At 54.3% G+C, this 20,448-nt stretch overlaps 1 protein-coding gene across 3 annotated transcripts; it reads right to left on the reverse strand.

Annotated features, from left to right (window-relative positions):
* Window positions 1–3,366: 3,366 nt before the first annotated feature.
* On the reverse strand, window positions 3,367–12,761 carry SLC11A1 (solute carrier family 11 member 1). Of its 3 annotated transcripts, none has more exons than XM_037132293.2 (15): window positions 12,599–12,760; window positions 11,042–11,175; window positions 10,100–10,222; window positions 9,662–9,781; window positions 8,814–8,920; window positions 8,298–8,368; window positions 7,869–7,936; window positions 7,566–7,721; window positions 6,899–7,057; window positions 5,858–5,947; window positions 5,615–5,734; window positions 5,067–5,216; window positions 4,569–4,642; window positions 3,799–3,952; window positions 3,367–3,674 (listed from the first exon to the last, which is right to left on the reverse strand). In XM_037132293.2, the coding sequence occupies exons 1-15, from the start codon at window positions 12,603–12,605 to the stop codon at window positions 3,564–3,566; spliced, it is 1,644 nt and encodes a 547-aa protein (XP_036988188.2). In that variant the 5' UTR covers window positions 12,606–12,760; the 3' UTR covers window positions 3,367–3,563. The 3 variants fall into 3 exon arrangements, with proteins under 3 accessions (XP_036988188.2, XP_036988186.2, XP_036988187.2); XM_037132291.2 differs by having other exon boundaries at window positions 12,491–12,760; XM_037132292.2 differs by lacking the exon at window positions 4,569–4,642 and having other exon boundaries at window positions 12,491–12,761.
* Window positions 12,762–20,448: the final 7,687 nt, after the last annotated feature.

Here is a 20,448-nt window from a genome sequence, read left to right on the forward strand (position 1 = left end):
CGCCGGCCACTCTGATTACTGGGGGAAGGGGTTGTCTGGTAGCGCCTGAACAGTGGGCGCTCAGTCCCTGCGGTCCCAGTGGTCGACCGTGGGGCCTGACATACTTGTATCTACTCTTTGTAGGCTTTCAAACAGCGGTTCCACCCGGGTCCGCATCCACGCATATTCTTCACTAGGGAAAACTCCTGTGTTATTGGCCCTGAGGGTGGATTTCTTTATCCTGTTTATTAAATTCTTTCCATTCGTCGTTACTACTTTGAGTTCACAGTTTAAAAAATAATAACGCCAATCCTGACAAACACGCCCCAGCACTTCCTTCCCCAGTGGGCCTCGGGGGCGGGGAGGGACTGGCGCGTCCAGTCCTGTCCAGCCCCAGGGCACTGGCGCGGCGCACGTCCTCCCGGCCCAGCCAAGGGGGAGCCTGGAGGGGGAGGCCCCGCGCCGGGGGCGGGGTGGTGGAGAGCGGCGCCTGCCTGAAGACTCGCTAGCTCTTCCCCTGTGACTGGACTGCAGAGATCCTGGCTCAGGGCTGTGACTCCAGCCACTCCCAAGCTGGACCCCTTTGGCCCCCTACTGCTCTCGTAAGGCCGTCCTCATTGCATTTAATCAGAATCGCCTTCATGTAGCGAGCGCTTCGCCTGGGTCCTGGTTCAGTTGCACTCCCCGCATCTCACCACCCAGAAAACGACCTCCTTCTTACCCCATTTTGCACATGAGTAAACTGAGGTCTGAGAAGTGAAGTGAAACCAGCCCTGCAGCCAGGGCAGAGGCGGGGTTCTGGTCACCTAGAGGAGTCCGCTCTCCCCGGAATGCCCTGGGGCAAGGCCTCAGCTTTATCTCCTAGGAGCGGCCGCACAGAACTCCAAAGGAAACGTGTGGAGAGGGAGGAGTGAAGCCCCGGCCCGGAGCCCGGCGGCTCGCTTTCCACTCCCCCTTTTCACCTTTTCTCCCTCTGTGAAGGCCGGATCCTGGCCGGCTGTCCCCTTGAGGGTCACAGGGGCTAACGCAGGGAGAGGGCACTGGGCAGGACCACAATGCGCCCCCGCCCACCCACCCACACTCGCTATTCTCCTGGCTTCTCAGCCCCAGTGCCCCCTCTAAGCCTTTCCCGGTGTGGCCTCTTCCCTTGGGCCTCTTCCCTCTTCCCTGCCCTCCGCCCAGGGCCCCAGGCACAAAGTATCCTCCGGGCGCAGGGTCGGGGTTGCCGCGGGGACCCAGGGGCTGGTGAAAGTGTTCGGCAGTGGTGCGGCGGGGTCAGGGTCTCCGGGTCTCTGCACTGCTGTAGCTGACGTCCACACCCAGTGCGCTCCCTCTAATACTCAGCAGCTGGAGGTCGCCTTACCCACAGTTTATTTTTATCTTTCATTGGTTGGCACCCCAGGAGGAACAGCGTCGTGGGGGCTGCGAGTGAGGCAACACCGAGTTCTGTCTGGCACTGTGGACGAGTGTCTTCTCCACCCGCACTCGGCTACGCCACCTGCCAAATGGGGTTGGTAAAGCGGAAGGGGGCACCGTGCCCAAAGGGCAGGCCCCCTGGGCAGGCTCCTGGGGGAAGTCAAGGTCCCAGACCACTCCCAACCTGAGTGGCTAACAGCATCCCCTCTCCCTCGGTTGAGATCTGAGCCTGGGGTCTGGGAGGACTGGGGGTCGGGGTGGGACGCTTTATAGGGTCCTCCCTTAATCTGAAATGATGGACCTTGGCCTAACCTCATTGCTAACCTCTCGCCCATCATAAACCCCTTGGCCAGCCCTTTGGTCCCCTCCCCCAGCCTCCTCACATTCCTCGCACCCAAGTCCTGAGTCCAGGGTTGAACTATTCCTATGACCAGCCTGCCCATCCCTCTGGGGTCCGCTTTCCTGCACCCCGTCTCTGCGCTTTCCCCCACACTGACGCCCCTCGCCCGCGACTATTCAGCCTTCAATATCTGCCCAGGGCCTTTCTCTGGCCCTTGCGTAACTCCTTCCTGGTGTGCCCGGCACACACAGCGATCATCCCCCAGCCCACTGTATAGTGAGTGATTGGTTATTTACTTGGCTCTCCACATCCCACTGGAACTCTTTGAGAGCGCTTATCTTTAATTCGGAACTTTGCCTCCCTCCCTCATGACTAGCGCAGGACTGGAGCCCACTTAATGCCTAGTAAGTGGACCAGAGGGGTGTGCAGCGGGTACAGCTGGCAGCACCTCTAGGAAACTGGAGAAGGGGCTGAGACATGTCCTTTTCCACTACTACCCAGCCCCCATCCATCCTCTCCTTCAGCTCCCGTGGACCCCCATTTTCTCCAGGGCCAAGCCCGGGTAAGGGAATTGGGCGGCATTCTTGCTCAGGTAACTGCCTCCCACAGTTGCTGTGGCCGAGCCAGACCCGTCATTTTCCACCCTTCCTTGAGGGTCCCACTGGTATCGTTGCCCATTTAAGAAAGAGGAAATTCTTTTTATAAACAAGCGCCCAGTCTAGAGTCCGCCGAATCCCTGAGAAGTTAAGGTGCTTCCAGGCACAGCGCCTGCTCCAGTCGCAACCTAACAGGAATGCCCGGTGACCCGCCGCCCCCCCACCCCCCCAACACTGCCCTCCGCAATTCTGGGCCTGGGGTCTGAAGGACTGGAAGAGGCCAGAGGCGGGACTTGGGGGAGCCTAGAAACAGCCCAGGGAGAGTCTGTAAAGTGCAGCCCTACCACTGGGCGAAGGTGTGTCGGGCGGCTCCCAGTGGACTAGGGGGTTCCCCGCCCAAACAACTCACCCCCGCACCCCCTCCCCGTCTGGGCAGATTCCGAGGCCCTAGGGCTCGAAGCCCGAGTGCCCGCTTTCTTCTTATTGGCCAGGAAGGGTGAGGCCGCGGCGGGGAGTGCAGACGCTCGAGACCGCCCCTGCCCCTAGGGGGAGCTGGGAGTCCGCGCCCAGGGAACGTTAACTGCGCGGCTTGGGAGTCCTGGCCTCTGGGTTCCCCAGAGAGATCGCACATGAGTTGGGCCTCCAAGGCTGGGACTCTCAAGTTCCTTATGACGCGGCGCACGAAGGGGAGGGAGAACCGCGCCTCCGTTTTAATGCCTGGAAAATGGGTTGCTGGTAGAACAAAAATGCCGAGGCCACTCCAGCGAGAAAAACGGTACTGCAAGAGGAGGAAGACAGCGAGAGGAGGAGACAGTGGAGTGGGGCGCTCTTCTTGATGGTTCGGGGATTTCGTACTTTCCTGGTTGCCGTTCCCCTGCTCTTCTAGAGAAGAAAACTAGCACTGATTTAGCATGCATCAGACTCTTTTAATCGCCAGTTGGAGCCTGTTCCCTGCCCCCGAACCGGATCTGTTAGGGCATCCCTTTAGGTGCTCGATAAATATTTTCGATTAAAAAAAAAAATGAAGGCCCAGTGTTGGGAACAGTGTGCAGTACTTTATGTTCATTGCAAGGCTGGTATTGTCCCATTTTACAGGTGAGGACAAAAACCTGTCTAAGCTAGGAACCCCCGTGGGCCTGCCTCCAAAACTCCCTCTCGCTCTGCTGTCCTCCATGTCTGGCGGGCCAGTCTGCCCCACTTATTCCACCCCTGAGCCAGGCACAGGGGAGAGTTCACGAAGAAGGCTCCTTCTTCTCCTCCTCTTCAGGAAGCCCGTACAGGAAGTGTTGGTGGGAGCTGTGGGCCAGCAGGGTGGCTCCGTGGGCAATGCAACAGGTCCAGACCTGGGGGAGGGGTGACTATGAGAATAACCCCTCTGGGGAACCCCAGTCCACCCAACCCCTGGCTCCATCTATTGCCTCCTTTCTTTGCCCTCCCACCCCAAGGCGCCCCCTGACCCTACAGTACCAGGTAGGTGGTGAGGCCCAGGTAGGCTGCTGCCAGCAGGGCTACAAGGCTGAAGTAGGCGGGGTGGGGGAGGCTGGGCAGGTAGCTGACCACGAAGTAGAGGTTGATGGCACAGATCAGTGCCATGATTGAAGAAGTGATGACCTTGCTTAGCCTGGAGAATAGGAGAGAAACTCAGGACTGGCTGCCTCTCCTCCCCTCCAGTGTCCTGAGCCAGCCGGAAGCAGGGGTGGGGATAGTGGAGAGGTAACGGAGCCAGCTCCCTGGGCTGTGAGACCTGGAGCAGGCCCCGCCCACTTCTGCCTCTGGGGCTCTCCCGGCTCCACCGCAGTGGGGTTCGAGAAGAGCAGAGGTGAAGGTGAAGAGCTCAGGGCCTAGCCCTGGCTGGTGTAGCACAGTGGATTGAGCACGGGCCTGCGAACTAGAGGATTGAGGTTTCATTCCCAGTCAGGGCACAGGCCAATTCCCAGCAGGGGACACATAAGAAGCAACCATACATTGATGTTTCTCTCCCTCTCTCCACTTACCATCTAAAGATAAATAAATAAAATCTTAAAAAAAAAAAAAAAGAGCTCAGGGTCTAGAAACAGCCTCCACCCCCAGATTTCAGCCCTGGTTCCCCCATTTGCTAGGTGTGTGACCTTGGACAAGTTCCTTAACCTCTGAGCTTATCTGGATAATAGGGATAATAATGGCAATTCCTACCTCCGGGCAATTGTGAGGATCAAATCCCAGAATGCAAATTTAGTGCCTGGAAGGGGAGTACTCACCAGCCATTGGCGAACTCCTGCATGAGGGCAGGCATGCTGGTGAACGTGAGAATGGGCAGCACAGCGAAGGGAAGCTGGGGAGAACAGGGGGGATGGGCCGGGTGACCTGGCCTCAGAATACAGTGAGGACGGGGGACTGTGGCTCCTATCATCCTCTGCCTGGCTGTGTGTCCTTGGCCAAGTCTCCTAACCACTCTGAGCCTCAGTTTCTCCTCTGTGCCTTCCAAGCTCGTAGGGCTCCAGAGCAGGAGAAAGTGTTTGGGGGCTGTGGTCCCAGGCCGACTGAGTTTAAACCCCAGCTCTGCTGCTGGTCACTTAGCTGCATGCATCAGCTTTCCAAGATGCAAAATGGGGATCATGGTGGTTTGTACCTCTGGGCTAGCTGTGGGATTATGTGAGTCTTTTTGGCAAGATGTGTTTAGGTTGGACCTGGGAGGAGAGTAGGATCGATACAGGGATTGCCGTGATCAGGGGCCGGGGTGATGGGACCACCCTCACCAGCAGGCTCTGCAGCACGTTGAGCAGGTCATTGAGGCCTGACAGGTCTCTCAGGTCCCTGAAGACGGCCACGAGCACCGTGGGCAGGATGGCACAGGAGCGAGTGAGGAGGACCCGGGCAAAGCGTGACCACCGCAGCTTCAGGAAACCCTGGAGTGTAGGGTGGGGACCTTGGTGACTGGGCTCAAGACAGGCGGTTCCAGGGAGACCTCTGTCTTCCCTCAGCCCATCCTATGCCTGGGGGAACCCTCTGCTTTGGCGCCTCTTACATAGGCCCGTTCCATCTCTAGCTGGCAAGAAATTAGAGGAGTGCCCCTCCCACAGCTGGTTGCTGCAGCCTAAAGGGTTCTGGGGGAAAAGCCTCCTATTTGTCCCGGGTCTGCAGCCTTGGGCCAGTGGCCTCACCTTTCTGAATCTGTTTTCTTGTCTGTAAAGTGGGGCTTAAAATGGCTGCTTTGGGATCTGGGCAGTTTAAGGGTCACCGGAGCTCGTGACTGAGCCCCAGGTAGCATGCCAGTTGACCTCAAACCCCTGGCCCCAGGCCCCACCTCCATCACAAATTGTCCCGCGTAGGTGCCAGTCATGGTGGAGCTCTGCCCAGCAGCCAGGACACCCACAGCCCAGATGTAGAGGGCCGCGGGGCCAAAGATGCAGCCCAAGATCACGCCCTGGAGGGAGGGGGGAGGTCAGATCCACGGCCCCGCCCTCCTCCCAGGACTCACCTTCAGTGGGCGTGGCAAGGAGCCCCCCTGACCCTTGTCCTTCCTGGCCCACCTCTGCTGCTCACTTACTCCTTGGTAAATGTCCACGTCCACTGTGTGGTTGTCCATGGGGAAGATCTTGGCATAGTCATGGAGGCTACTGTTGGCACAGACGTTGAACTGCGGGCACGGGGACAGTGGAAGGAGATGTGAACTGCACACTCACGTCTTTTTTTTTTTTTTAACTGGTTTATTCAGCCATTTAATATTATTTTTTTTAATTTTATTTATTTATCTTTAGAAGGGAGGGGAAGGAGAGAAGGAGAGAAATATCAGTGTATGGTTGCTTCTGGTGCATCCCCTGCAGGGAACTGGCCCCTGCTGGGAACTGGCCTGCAACCCAGGGATCTGCCCTGACGGGGAATCGAACCGCTTTCTTTTGGTTCGCAGGCCTGTGCTCAATCCACTGAGCTACACCAGCCAGGGCCACACTCAAGTCTTAGAAGCTCAGACTGCCAGGCCTTGACTAGGAGTGGTGGGCAGGGCTGAGTCTGGCCAGACATATTTTATTTGGCTAACAAGTTGTTTTTTTTCTTCAATGTGAGTCTACTGCCAACATTTAAAATTTATAGCTCACACAAAAACTTGGTTTCTGGGGGCCTGCTGGGTTTGTAAGAGCTGGCATTACAGAGAGACAAGTGGCTGGCAGTGACCCAAGCTGCCCCACGGTCCCCTCTTCCCTACGCCACACCTACTTCCCACCGCTCTGTGACTGGCTGGGTCTTGAAGACCAGGGTTTGTGGTCCCCACTTAGACCTCTCTCCTTGTGTCAAGGAGCAGCTGGAAACCCAGAGAGGGGCGTAACCTTGAAAGGTCATATAGCAAGACAGCCCCTTCTTCTGGGCACTTCCCTTGGATGTGTGTGCCTTGTAGCCCCTCCTGTGGCTCTGATCCCCAAGAACCTTCCTGCGGGGAGCCAGCAGGGTGGTGAAGGGGTCTCAGCCGGAGGCCAGGGTCACAGACCTCCTCTCCTACCACTGCCTGGAGAGTAGGACAGAGACTCAAAGGGCTTAGCTGTGTCGCCCAGTGTCCCCAGGGTCACACAGCGTGGGGAGGTGCGGTGCGTCTCACCGCAGCCTGGTTGGTCTGCTGGAAGAAGGCCTGCCCAAAGACCGCCACAACAAAGAGGTTGATGAAGAAGGAGACAGAGAGGGCGATGGCGGCCTCGAGCAGGAAATACATGTTGGCTTCTCGGATGTCAGCCCTTCGGGTCCGGTCTATCTCTCGAGACTACAAGGTCAAAGGGGAGGGAAGAGCCAAAGTCTCTCAGAGCCACCCCAAATCCTCCGCACTCACACCTCTGTGTCCCCCGCAAACCCCAGCTGCCCACCCCTTGATCTTCCTTCCCACCCTTCGTGCTCGGAGGGCACTTCCTTGGAAAGGTCTTTTCCAAAGTAGCCCCCTCCTCAGTCATTCTCTGTCATTCTGTTTTGTTTCCTTCAGAGCACCTCGCACAGTTCATAATTCTTTCCATTATTTTTTTACCTGCTTATGGTCTGTCTCCCCCACTAGATTGAAGGCTCTAGGAAGGCAGAGGACTTGTCTGTCTTTTCATCATTGACTCCCAGACCCCAGCACACAATAGACGCTCTATTACTAAATATTGACTAGAGGATGATTCACTTTCCTCCCGGAATCTGGCAGGCAGGAGCCAAAGGGGAGGAGCTACAGGCTTGGAGGTGGGGCCAGGGTGATGCTGAGGGACCAGGCATCTGTCCCTCCCCGTTCCTCTGCTCACCTTGACCAGGGCCGAGTGCAGGTAGATGTTGTGGGGCATGATGATGGCGCCAACGATGCCCACGGCCTGCAGCAACTCTCGCTGGCCGCAGCCGGGGCACAAGGGCAGGAACAGGCCTTGAAGGAGCGCTCCCTGAGCGGGATGCGCCACCACGTACTGTGGGGAGGAGCCTGGTCAGGCCAGGCTTCGCCCCTGCAAAGCCCTTCTCACTCTCCACCCAGACCCTGACTCCTCAGGCTCCACAGGAGGCAGAGAGAGGGTGGCTTGGGGGGGAGGGGTGCTGTTGCCGCTCTGGCTTCCCACCTCATAGCCGAAGGTCAAGGCCATAATGGTAATAAGGAATCCAAAAAAGGCTTCCAGCTTCCGCAACCCTGGGGAGAGAGCAAGGGACAGAACACACACACACACACACACACACACACACACACACACCCCGTAACATAAGCAATGGCGAAATAATGGTGAAATCTTGAGCACTTTGGTCCAGGCACTGGGCCGCGTGCTGAACATATATTACCTCAGCGAACCCTCACCACAGCCCTCTGACGTCTGTGCTATTATTTCCCCCATGTTATGCGTGAAGAAACAGAAGTCTGAGTAACTTGCTCAAGGCCAGAGAGTGAGGACTCAGCCCTTTCGCAGCGGGAGAGCAGGGCCCCAGCTGGCTCCTACATTCACCTGCCTGCCCCGAAGTACTGGTGCTGTCCCCTCTGAGCTGAGGGCCATACCTACCATAGTTATCCAGGAAAAGGAAGAAGAAAGTGTCCACAATGGTGATGAGGACGCCACCCCAGAGAGGGATTCTGAAACCAGAGTGGCCTGGGTCAGCCCAGCCCAGTCCAAGGCTCCAGAACTCCCACCCTCAGGGCTGGGGACGATGAACTCTGACTCCCTGGGAACAGGGCTCCAAGTGGCCCCAGAGCTACAGGAGAGGGGACCAGGAATGTGCTGGAGATGGAAAACGGCACAGAACTTGAGAAGAAGGACCAAGGTGGGTGGGGGCCAGAATGGCAGACAGCTTAGGGCTGCAGCCCTGAAGTCTGCATGGTCACTGACATCTCTGTGACTTGAGACAAATCCCTTTGCATTTCTGGGTCTCTGTTTCCCCATTTAGCAAATTGGGCAACAACTTTGAGTCAGAGGGGACTGCAAGATGAAGGGACACAGGGAAGTACAAGTGAGGCCTGGGGAAGAAGTAGCAGCTGTTTCCAGCCCTGGACTGAGAAGCGGGGGCCCCTGGGCCAGTACCTCCCAGCCGAGAGCAGACTGAACGCTATCGCTGTGCCAATGACTTCTTGCATGTCCGAGCCCACAATGGCCAGCTCGATGGTCAGCCAGAGGAGAGTGCGGGGCACCTAGGGGAGGAGGCAACCCTCATCCAGGCTGGCCAGGTGCTTGTCTCAGCAACACACTCACCTTTCCATACGCAGCACTGTTCTGCTGGGTTGCAAGCCTGCAAACTACGTTGGCAAGAGGGCCTTGCCAGCCAGCTTCCCCTTGGGTTTGGCAGGAAGCATCGTGGGAGATGGAAAGGCAGGTGTTTCTGCCTCTGGCAGTGTTTCTGGCAGTGGCACCAGCAAAAATACCAGGCAACCTGGGCTCCAGCAGCAGAAGTGGCCATGCTCCCAGGGGCTCAGCTGCAAATGATGGCTCCTGGGCTCTGGCCCAGCCACTTCCTGACTCCTGGGTAACGCCTCCTTCCCCTGCTTGCCTTTCTCCTGCAGGCCTTCCAACACCTGTGGGACTGCATCCCTGCACTGAACACCTTTGAAAGAGCTCACGGTGAATTTGGTTCTCCTGCCCGTCCACTGACAACAGCCAAGCCCCCAGCGCCAGCCCAGCCGATGGCCATCCCAGACTGATGCCTACCTGCTCTTTGCCTCAGGCAAGTCATTTCTCTGGGTTTCAATTTCCCCTTCTACAAAATGAACAGGGCATGGCCAATGTCCCTCTGAGTTCAAGCCTCAGTGTTCTCATCTGTCAAATGGACTTCTAACACCTCATCTGAGATAAGTATGTATTCAATCATGGAAGCTTTATGTGGCTATTTTGGGTTTGGGCCTGTGGGTGAGTTCTGCCCAGCCCACCAAGCTTACCTTAGGGTAGTAGAGATGGCAGACCTCGCCCAAGTCCTTGCCTGTCACCACGCCCAGCCGGGCAGCAAGCCGCTGGCAGAGCAAGCCCAACACGGTGGCCCACAGCAGCACCCAGAGCAGCTGTGAGAAGGCAGGGAGAGGCCTTCAGCCAGAGTGGCTGCTCTGCTAACCCCAGAACTGGTGGCACCCTCTGGCCAAGCCCACTCCTTGGGGAGAGACTGGGGGTGATGGAGCAAGAAGACCAACCTCCTCCCCCAACCCCAAGCACCCACACTCTAGCAGGGATGCCCTGGGGGCCTTCTCTAGACCATCTGAACTTAACACCTCCTCCTGGGCACTGCAGCCATGCCAGGCTACTCTGGGGACATGTGGCAAGCTGGGGTCTCCACCTACTCAACCTGTGCACCCCCTTTCACACAGTGCCCCTAACTCAGTCACTTTGAATCCAGCCACAGCGCCAGCCTGCAGGTCTGACTCGATGTTTCCAGGGTCCAGGAAAGCGATGCTCATGAGAAAACCAGGCCCCGTGAACGCCCACAGCTTCCTCAGGCTGAACGTGCCCTGTGGACGGGAGAAGGGAGAAGAGGCCTTGAGTGTAGGGGCTGCAAAGCTGGCCTTGGCCCACCCCCAGCTGAACCCCAGGGGTTTATCAGCCCAGGCCCCTGGCGCTCTATTCCCCATTTCTGGAGCCGCACCCCACAGGGGTTAGTGGAACACATGGGGTGGGAGGAAGCAGCAGGCCCTGCTGAGTCACGGCCCACAGGCTTATGCACTGGGCACATTCAGCAGCCTGCTCACACCTGACCAGCCTTTCTCCTGCAGGCGCTGACTCTGCAGATCCTCAGAGCCCTGACTCGGGGTTTTCCTGGAGTCAAATCTCCCTGGTCCAGTTCTTCCCTCCCAAGCCCCTTGTCTACCATAGGCCCTCCTCTCTGGAGTCCACTGAGCCAAGGGTCCCCCTTTCCCCATTCCAGGCTTGGTCTGGCAGCCTGGGATCTGCTAAAGGTTCTGGAAATGCAGGGTGACAGTCCCCTAGCAGCCAGCCCGCAGCCTCCTTCGGCTCCCCCTGTACCCCTGTCCAGGCCCTTTCCTTTAAAAACAAACCCTGAGGCTCCAACCTGAATTCACCCCAAGTCCCTTTCCCTTCCTAGGAAAGCTGAGATTCATCCAGAAAGCCACTTGATAATTTTTAGACCGATGATAAGCTAAGTGCTGGGGACAGAAGCAGAAAGGGGGCAGTTACACTGTTCATCACTTCTTCTTGGAGTTGAAAGGGACTTGTCATAGTCTTCAGGTGATGTCCCTCCCCCAGCCTGTGAGCCTCACTGCCCCCAACCCCCAGGGCCCTTTCAATCCTGAAAGACCCCAGAAGTTTCCTACCGGTTGTGTGTCCGGGATGGGGATCTTCTCGCTCAGGTAGGTCGCTCCAGGAGACACTTGCTGTGGCCCTGGGGTGGGTGGGCTGGAGATGGAGCCACAGCTGGGCCTGTTTGGCCTTTTGGGACCCCTGTCACCTGCAAAGGGTCCCATGAGGCATGGTGAGTTGAGACAAGAAAGTAAGAAGCAAGGAGCTGAGCAATTCACAGCCACATACCGAAAGCCGCCTCCCTAGATATACAACATCTAGGCCCCAGTTGTGTTTCAGCGCCAGGCCCAGAAAAGCAGCAAATCCAGGTGGGTGACCACCGGGACCAACGGCAATGACTGAAGACCCCCTGCCCTGGCACTGACCAATCAGTAAAGGCTACAACCCTGGAAGGACACACCTGTAAAAATGATGACTATTCTACTGAAGCTCTCCCCAGAGACCTCCCCTAAGATTCTCCTGCAAGAAAGACATAAAAGCCTCAAGACAAAGGACCCAGAGCTCCTGCTCTCCATTTCCTTTCCCGTCTACTTTCCTCACAAGCAGGTGTCTGCTGACCTCTAAGGCAATGGGCAGCTGGCAGCTTGTCCCAGGCTGACCCCCTGAACCTGTCCCCAAAGCCCCCTTTTCTCAGTGAGCTGAGGCAGTTCAGCCTAGGCTCTCCTGGTACATCTTTTATGCCAAGGCCTTCCTTGTTTCACTGTCCCCAGCTTTAATAAATGTATCCTGATAGTCGCCTGGACTCGTGTTGTAAAATCTCTTCTACACAAAGTCAGGAACCCACACTCCCCAGCTGGCCCCAGGCAGTCTCGCTCGGGCCCGGCCTCTGTCCAGCAACAGAGCGACCTGCCTCTTTCTGGTGGCCCAGGGCGAAAACCAGCTCTCCTTCTCCCTCACCTCCCCCTGGGAAAGTGCAGAGTCAAGGTCCCTGACACCCGCCTTGTGTCCACCACCCTTGAACAAGCGTCCCAGACAGTGTGGGAAGTGGAGCCTCCAGAGTGACTCTCTTGCACTAGCCGGTGTGGCTCAGTGGATTGAGAGTGAGCTGCAAACCAAAGGGTCTCCGGTTCGATTCCCAGTCAGAGCACATGCCTGGGTTGTGGGCCAGGTCCCCAGTGGAGGACACATGAGAGGCAACCACACATTGATGTTTCTCTCCTTCTCTTTCTTCCTCTCTTCCCCGCTCTCTCAAAATAAATAAGTAAATCTTTAAATACACGCACGCACACAATCTTAAAAAAAAAGAATGCGTCTTCTTCCACAGGGATCCCCAAATCCAGGTCTCGCTTGCCTCAGAGGGTGTAGAGAGAAACCCTGGGCTCTGAGGAGGGCTACCTGACCCCAACACGCGTGTCCCCGGGCCTCAGCCCTCCTCCTCCAGCAGCCAAAGAAATTCAGGGTCTCCAACTGCACAGAAGTCAGGCAGAGGGGCCATCACACCCTGGGGGGTGCAGGGAACTCACCCCCAGGCTCATGTCCAGAATTACGGTCCAGACCGGGACTCTCATCGGCGACCAGGGGCTTCCAGTGCCTGACACTCCCCTGCCCCCTCCCTGGAGGGGGCCCCTCACCCGTCATGAGGACGACAGGTCAGGCCCTCCCGCGTGTGAGCAGAGTGCTGGGCTGCTCCTCAGTCCGTGTTCCCCCTCCGAGTGCCGGTACATGTCAGCGTGCGGGCCCACGCCCTCTCCCCCATCCTCAGCCGAGCGCGGCTGCCCTCACACACATTGTGAAACACTCTCCAAAGGCAGAAGTGGCAGCTCTGGCGGAAGGGTCTGGTTGGCTACTGTGTGGACTTTCCTTCCCTTTCTGGCCTGAGCCCCATGTTACCTCTGGCCTCCTGCCAGGCACCCCATGTTCTGCGTCTCCCAAGTTAGCTCTGATTTCCTGCCACTCGGGCATTCATACCCCACCCTCCTCTCACACGGGCAGCCAGGCTCCTCTCTTCAGCCAGGAGGCCCATGGCTACTGGTCGGACTAACGGAAGGGGGAGAGGGTTCTGACGGTGGCCTAGGCTGCCTGCCGTGTCCCACTGAGAGCCTCAGAGGAGAAGACCCTCCGGGCATGGCCCAGAGACGTGCATTCAAGACTCGGGCCCAGGAGATCCTCAGCAGAAAGGGGCACTGGAACCCCGGTCCTGGCTCTGCCACTGACTCGCTTGTGATTACCACCAGATTGTGTCCTCTCTCTGAGCTTGGTTCTTCTGTTAAATGATAGGTTCAGATTAGCTAAGAGGTTAAAATTTAGATGCCCACGGAGACCGGGCAGGTAAGATAAACTATGAGACAGATTGGGAGCATTCTAAACAGCGCCAGTTCAGTGCTAAATGACAGACAATGTTGATCCTCCGTGTCAGGGGCAGTAGGGGAGTGGTGGTGACTGTAGCAAAACAGAGGTCAGACACTCTGGCTGAGGAGGCCAGTGTCTACAGAGATCCAGCCAATTGCCAAGTGCACCCACTGTCACCATGTCTTCTGATTTGTCAAGGGAGCTAGAAATTATATGCAATATAGGCTTTTTAAATCCTGGGCTCAAAAACATTGGAAATATTGTATAGTCTAAACAAAACATCCCCATGGACTGGATTCTACTTGAGAGTATCGTCCTGTAATCCCTGGCCAGCTTCTGTGCTTCCCTCCCTCCGGGTCTTTCCCCTCCCAGGCCCCTCATGCCTTCTATCCTGTGGCCTTCTTTTCGTGTCGAGAAGACTCAAAACCAGAATTGTGTGGAGTGTCCAACTCCGAAATCTGAGATCTCAAGAGCCAGAGAAAATCAAGTCAGGTTCTCAGGCCCAGGCCTGGTCTGGGATGCGACGGAGCCTCACGTTGAGTCTAAAACTTTAGCCAGAGCGTGGGAGCCCTGCTCCCATGGGTCAGGGGAAGCTGCCAGCTCCCTGACTCCTCACTGATGGGGGAGCCTGGAGGGATGGGACAGTGGGGTGAATGACGAGTCAGGGAGGAGAGGGCAGCATCATGGTTTGTCACTGTGCAACCCCGTTGCTCAAGCTCCGGTCACCACCCCTGACATCTAGGTTTGTACACATTTCTCAATCATGACCTTGGGCTCGTGCGGGAATGGCTGGGGATGGGGTTAGTGTAGTTTGTGTGGTGGTTAACTTCGTGTGTCAATTAGACTGGGCCACGAGGCGACTGGGTATTTGGACAAACATCCAGGCACGTCTGTGAGGGTGTTTTTGGAGGAGATCAACATTTGAATTGGTTGACTCAGCAAAGCCAATATCCCTCCCTGTTGTGGGTGGGCCTCACCCAGCCAGCTGGAGACCTGACTGGAACACAAGGCTGAGCAAAGAAGCACTCTCCCTCCCTGCCTGCCTGCCTGCCTTCGAGCTGGGGTGTTGAGCTCCTCCTGCCTTCAGACATGGCTTCGACTGGAACTCGGACCACAGAATTTACCTCTCCTGCATCTCAGGCCTCCAGATTCAGGCTGCGGTGATAGGCGTCATTGGCTCCCCGGGATCTCCAGCTTGCACAGACCTTGGGGCTTTGTAGCCTCCATCCTCACGTGAGCCATTCCTGTATGTACGTATGTATGTTTGCATGCATGTGTGTGTGTGTGTGTATCACTTTCTGATGGTCTGTTTCCCCGACAACCACGACTAAGACAGATGTCTTCTTTGTGTCTTTTGTGGAGACTCACCCATAGTTAGGGACTCAGTAAGTGTAATTGATTAATGACTGGTCAGTGTCCTGCACAACCTCTACCTTAACCCTTGTAGTGTAATAATGGTCAAGAGCATAGGTTCTGGGCAGAGCATCAGAGCAGGAAGCCACGGGGGCTAGAGGCCCAGAGATCTGCAGAGAGATCCCCTTGAACCAGAGCTCCGGCTGGATGCTGAACCCCGCATGCGTGGGGGTGAAATTTCATGAAGCCCCACTCACTGGAAATGGGTCATAAACCTAAATATAAATAAAAAATTATAGACCATTTAGAAAAAAAGTAGGAGAAAAATCTTTAGGGCTGAGGACTAAACAAAGACTGGTTAGACCTGCATGGCCCAGAAAGGGAAAGACAGACAAATTGCAACCCATCAACATTCACAGTTTTTGCTTTGTGAAGGACCCTGTTAAAAGGATAAAAAACAAGCTAAAGACTCAGGGAAAATAGTTGCCAACCTGAGATCTGACTAAGGAACAGTATCTAGAGATAGAACAATCTCTTCATACTCCACAGTAGAATACCAAACAGTTCACTTGGAAATGGGCGCAAGTCACAGACGTCTCACCAGCCAGGATCTACAGATGACAGAGAAACACGCAGAGCTGTGCAGCATCACTGGCCCTTGAGGAAGCACAGATGAGAACCACAGTGAGGTGTCACTACACCCCTGTCAGAACGGCCAAAAGGAGAACCAGTCACAGCCAGTCACAGAGCTGGCTGTGGTCTGGAGGAACCGGTCACTCCAATGCTGTGGGTGGGAGTGTGAAACAGCCCAGCCTCTCCAGAAACAGTTTGGAAATTTCTTCAAAAACTAGAGGTGCAACTTCCACATGAGCCGACGACTGCCCTCCTGGGCGCTTTCTCTCAGGTCACTGATGATTTATGTCCTCACAAAAATCGGCGCATGAATCTTTGTAACAGCGACATCCACTGTGGCCTGAACTGAAAGGGCCCGGACTGCCCTTCAAGGCATGAATGAGCAACCCAACTAGGGCATATCCGCCCCATAAATGCACTTCTGGGCTTTTATCCCAGAGAAATTAAAACTAATGTCCACACAAAACCCCGGGTTCGAACAGTGACAGCGGTTCTACTCACACCGGCCCACACTGGGAACAGTCCTTATTGTCCTTCAGCGGGAGAAGGGCGGGGAGGACTGCAATGCGCCCCGGTTACCGCTCTGCAACCCAGGGACCGACCACTATCCATCGGCACCGTGAACTCAGATGCATCTCCAGGAAATCACGCTGGTGAAAAGGTCAGTCTCGGAAGATTACATATTGTATCGTTTCATTTATATAACGTTTCGCCATGACAAAGTTTTGGAAATGCAGGTCAGATTAGTGGTTGCCGGTGGGTGGGGGCAGGGGCGAGGTTAGGGAAGGGTCACTCGAAGGGCCGTGTGGTGCCGGGACTGTTCGGTGTCTGCACAGTGGAGGAAGAGACATCAAATCACCCTTCCTACGATATTGTCTGAGTGCAACACACACACACACACGCACACGCACACACGCACACAACAAGAACTAGTAGAACCGGGGAAATGCGAGCGAGAGTGGCGGGCTGTGTCCGTGTCCATTCTGCTCGTACTGAAGCGGGGATTCAGCCAGGCGCGTGTGTGCCCACGATGCACAGTGACGTTTTCACAGCAGCCAAACGGTGGGAACCACCCAAATGACCACCAACAGGTGAATACACATAACGTGGTACACACAAACAATATTATTCATCCTTAAAAAGCAGTGGAATTTGATACATGCTCCATAATATGGGTGAATCTGGAAAACATTCTGCTATGTAAAATAAGCCAGGTGAAAAAACACAAAAGTAGTATGATTCCACTTATACAAGGCACCGAGACTAGTCAGGTATATGCAGACAGAGAGGAGAGTGGCAGCGGTGGGGGGCCCGCGGGGGGCAGGGGAGTCAGGGTTTAACGGGAACAGAGTTCCTGTGGGGTTGGTCCAGATGCTCTGGAAATGGGGGTGGAGATGTCTGCACAGCAGTGTGAACGTGCCTAATGCCACCAAACTGTGCACCGAAAGTGGTTAAGAGAGCGAATTCTGTGTATGCGTTACCACCAAAAAGAGTAGAAACACATTTTGGTTGGAATATTGTATTACAGTTTTGCTAGGTGTTACCTTGGGGGAAGGGGGAGGTGAGCAAAGTGTCCATGGGACCGCTCTGAATTACATCTCACAACTACGTGCGAATCTGCAGTCATCTCCATTTTTAACATGGAGGAAGAGAATGAATTACTGAGTCTTACACTTCAAAAATTGGCCCCCCTCCCCCACCAGAACCTCTAGAGTCAAATGGCTGAGTCTGAATCTCACTTGCTAGCACTACGACTTAGGTAGGTCTCTCAGACCCTCAAGTTCCCTGCCTGTGCAGCAGGGGTAATAAAATACTTCCCTCAGAGAGTCTGGATGAGGCCCCGTGTGCGTGCACCGGGTACTATGCGGTTAGTCGCTTTTGTATGTTTGGCTTCAAAGTGGTGTTGATCACTGTCAGCTCCTCAGAGCTCCAAACGCTTTTTCTGTTACAAACACTGATGCTAGTGGCGGCTTCATTTTAAGGCTTGCCCTCCAAAATCTTGGGTGCAGTGCAGCTCAAAGAAGAGACATTTGTGACAATTAAATAGCAGAGGACAATTCTGATGCAATGTATCACAAAACAAAACGGGAAACCATCAGATCAAATAAGAACAGGTTTTACCACAAATGCTGGTATTGAGGGAACAGCAGATTTAACTAAAATATTATTATTTAAAAATATCTTTTTAAATTTATTTTTAGAGAGAGGGGAAGGGAAGGAGAAAGAGGGAAATATCAATGTGTGGTTGTCTCTCTTGAGCCCCCTACTGGGGACCTGGCCTGCAACCCAGACATGTGCCCTGACTGGGAATCAAACTGGCGACCCTTTGGTTCACAGGCCTACACTCAATCCAACGAGCCACATCAGCCAGGGCTAACTAAAACATTATCAGAGGGAGAGGACTTCCGCCAAGATGGAAGCATAGGTGGAGACCCCGTGCTTTCTCCCACAACCAAGTTGAGAGACAACAAAATATTAGTAACAGAAAACACAGCCAGAACACAGAAAATTGAACTTTTTGGAAGTCTGATAACAAATTCTTCAGCTTGACCGATAGACCAGCACGGGAGTGGGCGGTGAGATGACGGGACCGAGCAGGACCCAGCAGCAAGAGGCATCAGAGGGGGCCACCATTTCCCCACTCTGACCCCGCCTCCACATACAGTGTCACAACCCAGTGACCTGGGCGCCCCACCCTGGTAAACATCTAAGGATCCACTCCTCATAATTAATGGGCGCAAACAGAACAAAAATGACTCAAGAAGATCTCAAAGCCCCAGAGCCCATAAATCTAAGCAATGAAGAAATAGCCAAACTTTCAGATGCACAGTTCAAAACACTGGTGATCAGGATGCTCACAGAACTGGTTGATTATAGTCACAAATTAGAAGAACATATGAAGGCTAAACTAATTGAAATGAAGGGAATTGCACAGGAAACAAATAGTGATGAAGAAGAAACTGGGACTCAAATCAAGGGAGTGAACCAGAAGGAAGAAAATAATGGCCAAACAGGAAAATATGAAGAAACAAGAATTCAAAAAATGAGAAGAGACTTAGGAACCTCCAGGACATCTTTAAACGCTCCAACATCCGAATTATAGGGGTACCAGAGGGGGGAAAGGAACAGCCACCAGTGGAAAACTTATCTGAACAAATAATAAAGGAGAATTTCCCCAATCTGGCAAAGGCAATAGACTTCCAGGAAATTCAGGAAGCTCAGAGAGTCCCAAAGAAGTTGGACCCAAGAAGAAACACACCAAGTCACATCATCATTACATTAGCCAAGATTAAAATGAAGGAAAGAATCCTAGAAGCAGCAAGAGCTAAGGGGACAGTCACCTACAAAGGAGTTCCCATCAGACTGTCAGTGGATTTCTCAAAAGAGACCCTACAGGCAAGAAGGGGCTGGAAAGAGGTATTCCAACTCATGAAATCCAAAGACCTACAACCAAGATTGCTCTATCCAGCAAAACTTTCATTTAGAATGGAAGGACAGATAAAGTACTTCTCAGATAAGATCAAATTCAAGAAGTTCATCATCACCAAGTCCTTAGTATATGAAATGTTAAAGGGACTTACCTAAGAAAAAGAAGATAAAAAAGATGAACAGTGAAAGGACAGCAAAATCACAGTTATTAAGAACCACACCTAAAACAAAAGCAAACTAAGAGGACAGCTAGATCAGGAGCAAAACCATAGAAATGAAGATCACACAGAGGGTTAGCAACAGGGGAGTGGGAGAAGGAGAAGGGGGGAGAAGGTACAGAAAATAAGTAGCATAGACGGTAGGTAGAAAATAGATAGGGGGAGGGCAAGAATAGTAGGGGAAATATAGAATCTAAAGAACTTGAGAAATGTGGACATAAACTAAAGGGGGTAATGGTGGGGGAGGGTGTGCAGGGTGGAGGGGAATGAAGGGGGGAAGAGAACTGTAACGGCATAATTAATAAAATATGTTAAAAAAAAAAAGAATTATCAGAGGGAGGAGCACCACCAGGAAGCCTTCCTGGATGTCTCCAGAGCCAGCTGTGTGCTTCTTCAGTGCGATGCCCTCCCTGTCTACCCAGGCCACTCACAGCAGTGAGGCTCTGTCAGTGACAATGCAGTGGGAGTGGGACTAGGTGCCTGGGGAAGGGGAAGCACCCAGCCGGGCCTACGCTGGATGTATCTAAATCAGGCAGGGATCTGTTCTCTGTTACAGTGTCTGTCTCCAGAGAGCCACATCCGATCTCTATCACAGTGGATTCGCTCATGGACTTGAGCCACATTCCCTGGGTTTCAATCTGCTCTACCACTAAGCAGTTGCGCACCTTGGCCTTACCTTTCTCTCGCCTGTATAATGGGTATAATAACAGAACCTGCCATATAGGGGCTTTGTAAGAATCACAAGCATTACCATGAGTAGAGGGATCAGAATAGTAAGTGCTGTATAGGGCTTGCTCTTATTATCGCTGTTCATTTCCCTCTGTCTCCCTGGGCTCCCACGGTAGGTCAATCCTGCATTAAGTACTTTAAAATCGCCTGCATAAGCTTCCTTGTTAGGGCTTTCCACAGTCTGCATTGACCCGTGGGATGATGGGCTGACGTCTCTTCCCTCCTATGCTGACTCTGTGCCACGAGGCAGGGCTCCACCCTGATGCCCCGAAGGCATGTCCACATCCTAGCCCAGCGCCTGGCTCTTCAGAAGTCCTCAAGCTTGCCTTTTCCTTTGTTCAGAGAAATATACATCTTTGGTATCATGGAGCAAGAAGTGAGGAGTCATAGAAGTTCCAGGGACAAATGATACACCTCGAAACAATCCGTTTTGAAATGGAGGTCAGAGGGCAGGCAGGGAAGTGGTTAGACTCCTTCCCAAGTCGCCTGGTGTAAGACAGCAAGGCTGTCTGTGGGATGGATGTCACCGCCCTCCCCTTTGCCCCCGTGCTGCCGAGTATGGGGACTGGAGGGGCTATTGCGATCTCTGCAGAGTGTTCTGGGCGCCCTGGGCTGGGTCCTCCTTGGTTTCAGTTCTGCACAGATGAGGAGGACTCATGGGGGCTGAGGAGGACCCTCAGGGGCTGAGGCGGCCCTCGGGGATCGGGCCCTGCCTTCCCCGTGACAACTGAGCACTCTGTCCCCTGTCTCTCCAGCCTCACCGGAGGATG

The sequence above is a fragment of the Artibeus jamaicensis genome, unplaced genomic scaffold (assembly GCF_021234435.1).
Source record: "Artibeus jamaicensis isolate MK-2021 breed Jamaican fruit bat unplaced genomic scaffold, CSHL_Jam_final contig_1015, whole genome shotgun sequence".
Classification (NCBI taxonomy): Eukaryota; Metazoa; Chordata; class Mammalia; order Chiroptera; family Phyllostomidae; genus Artibeus; species Artibeus jamaicensis.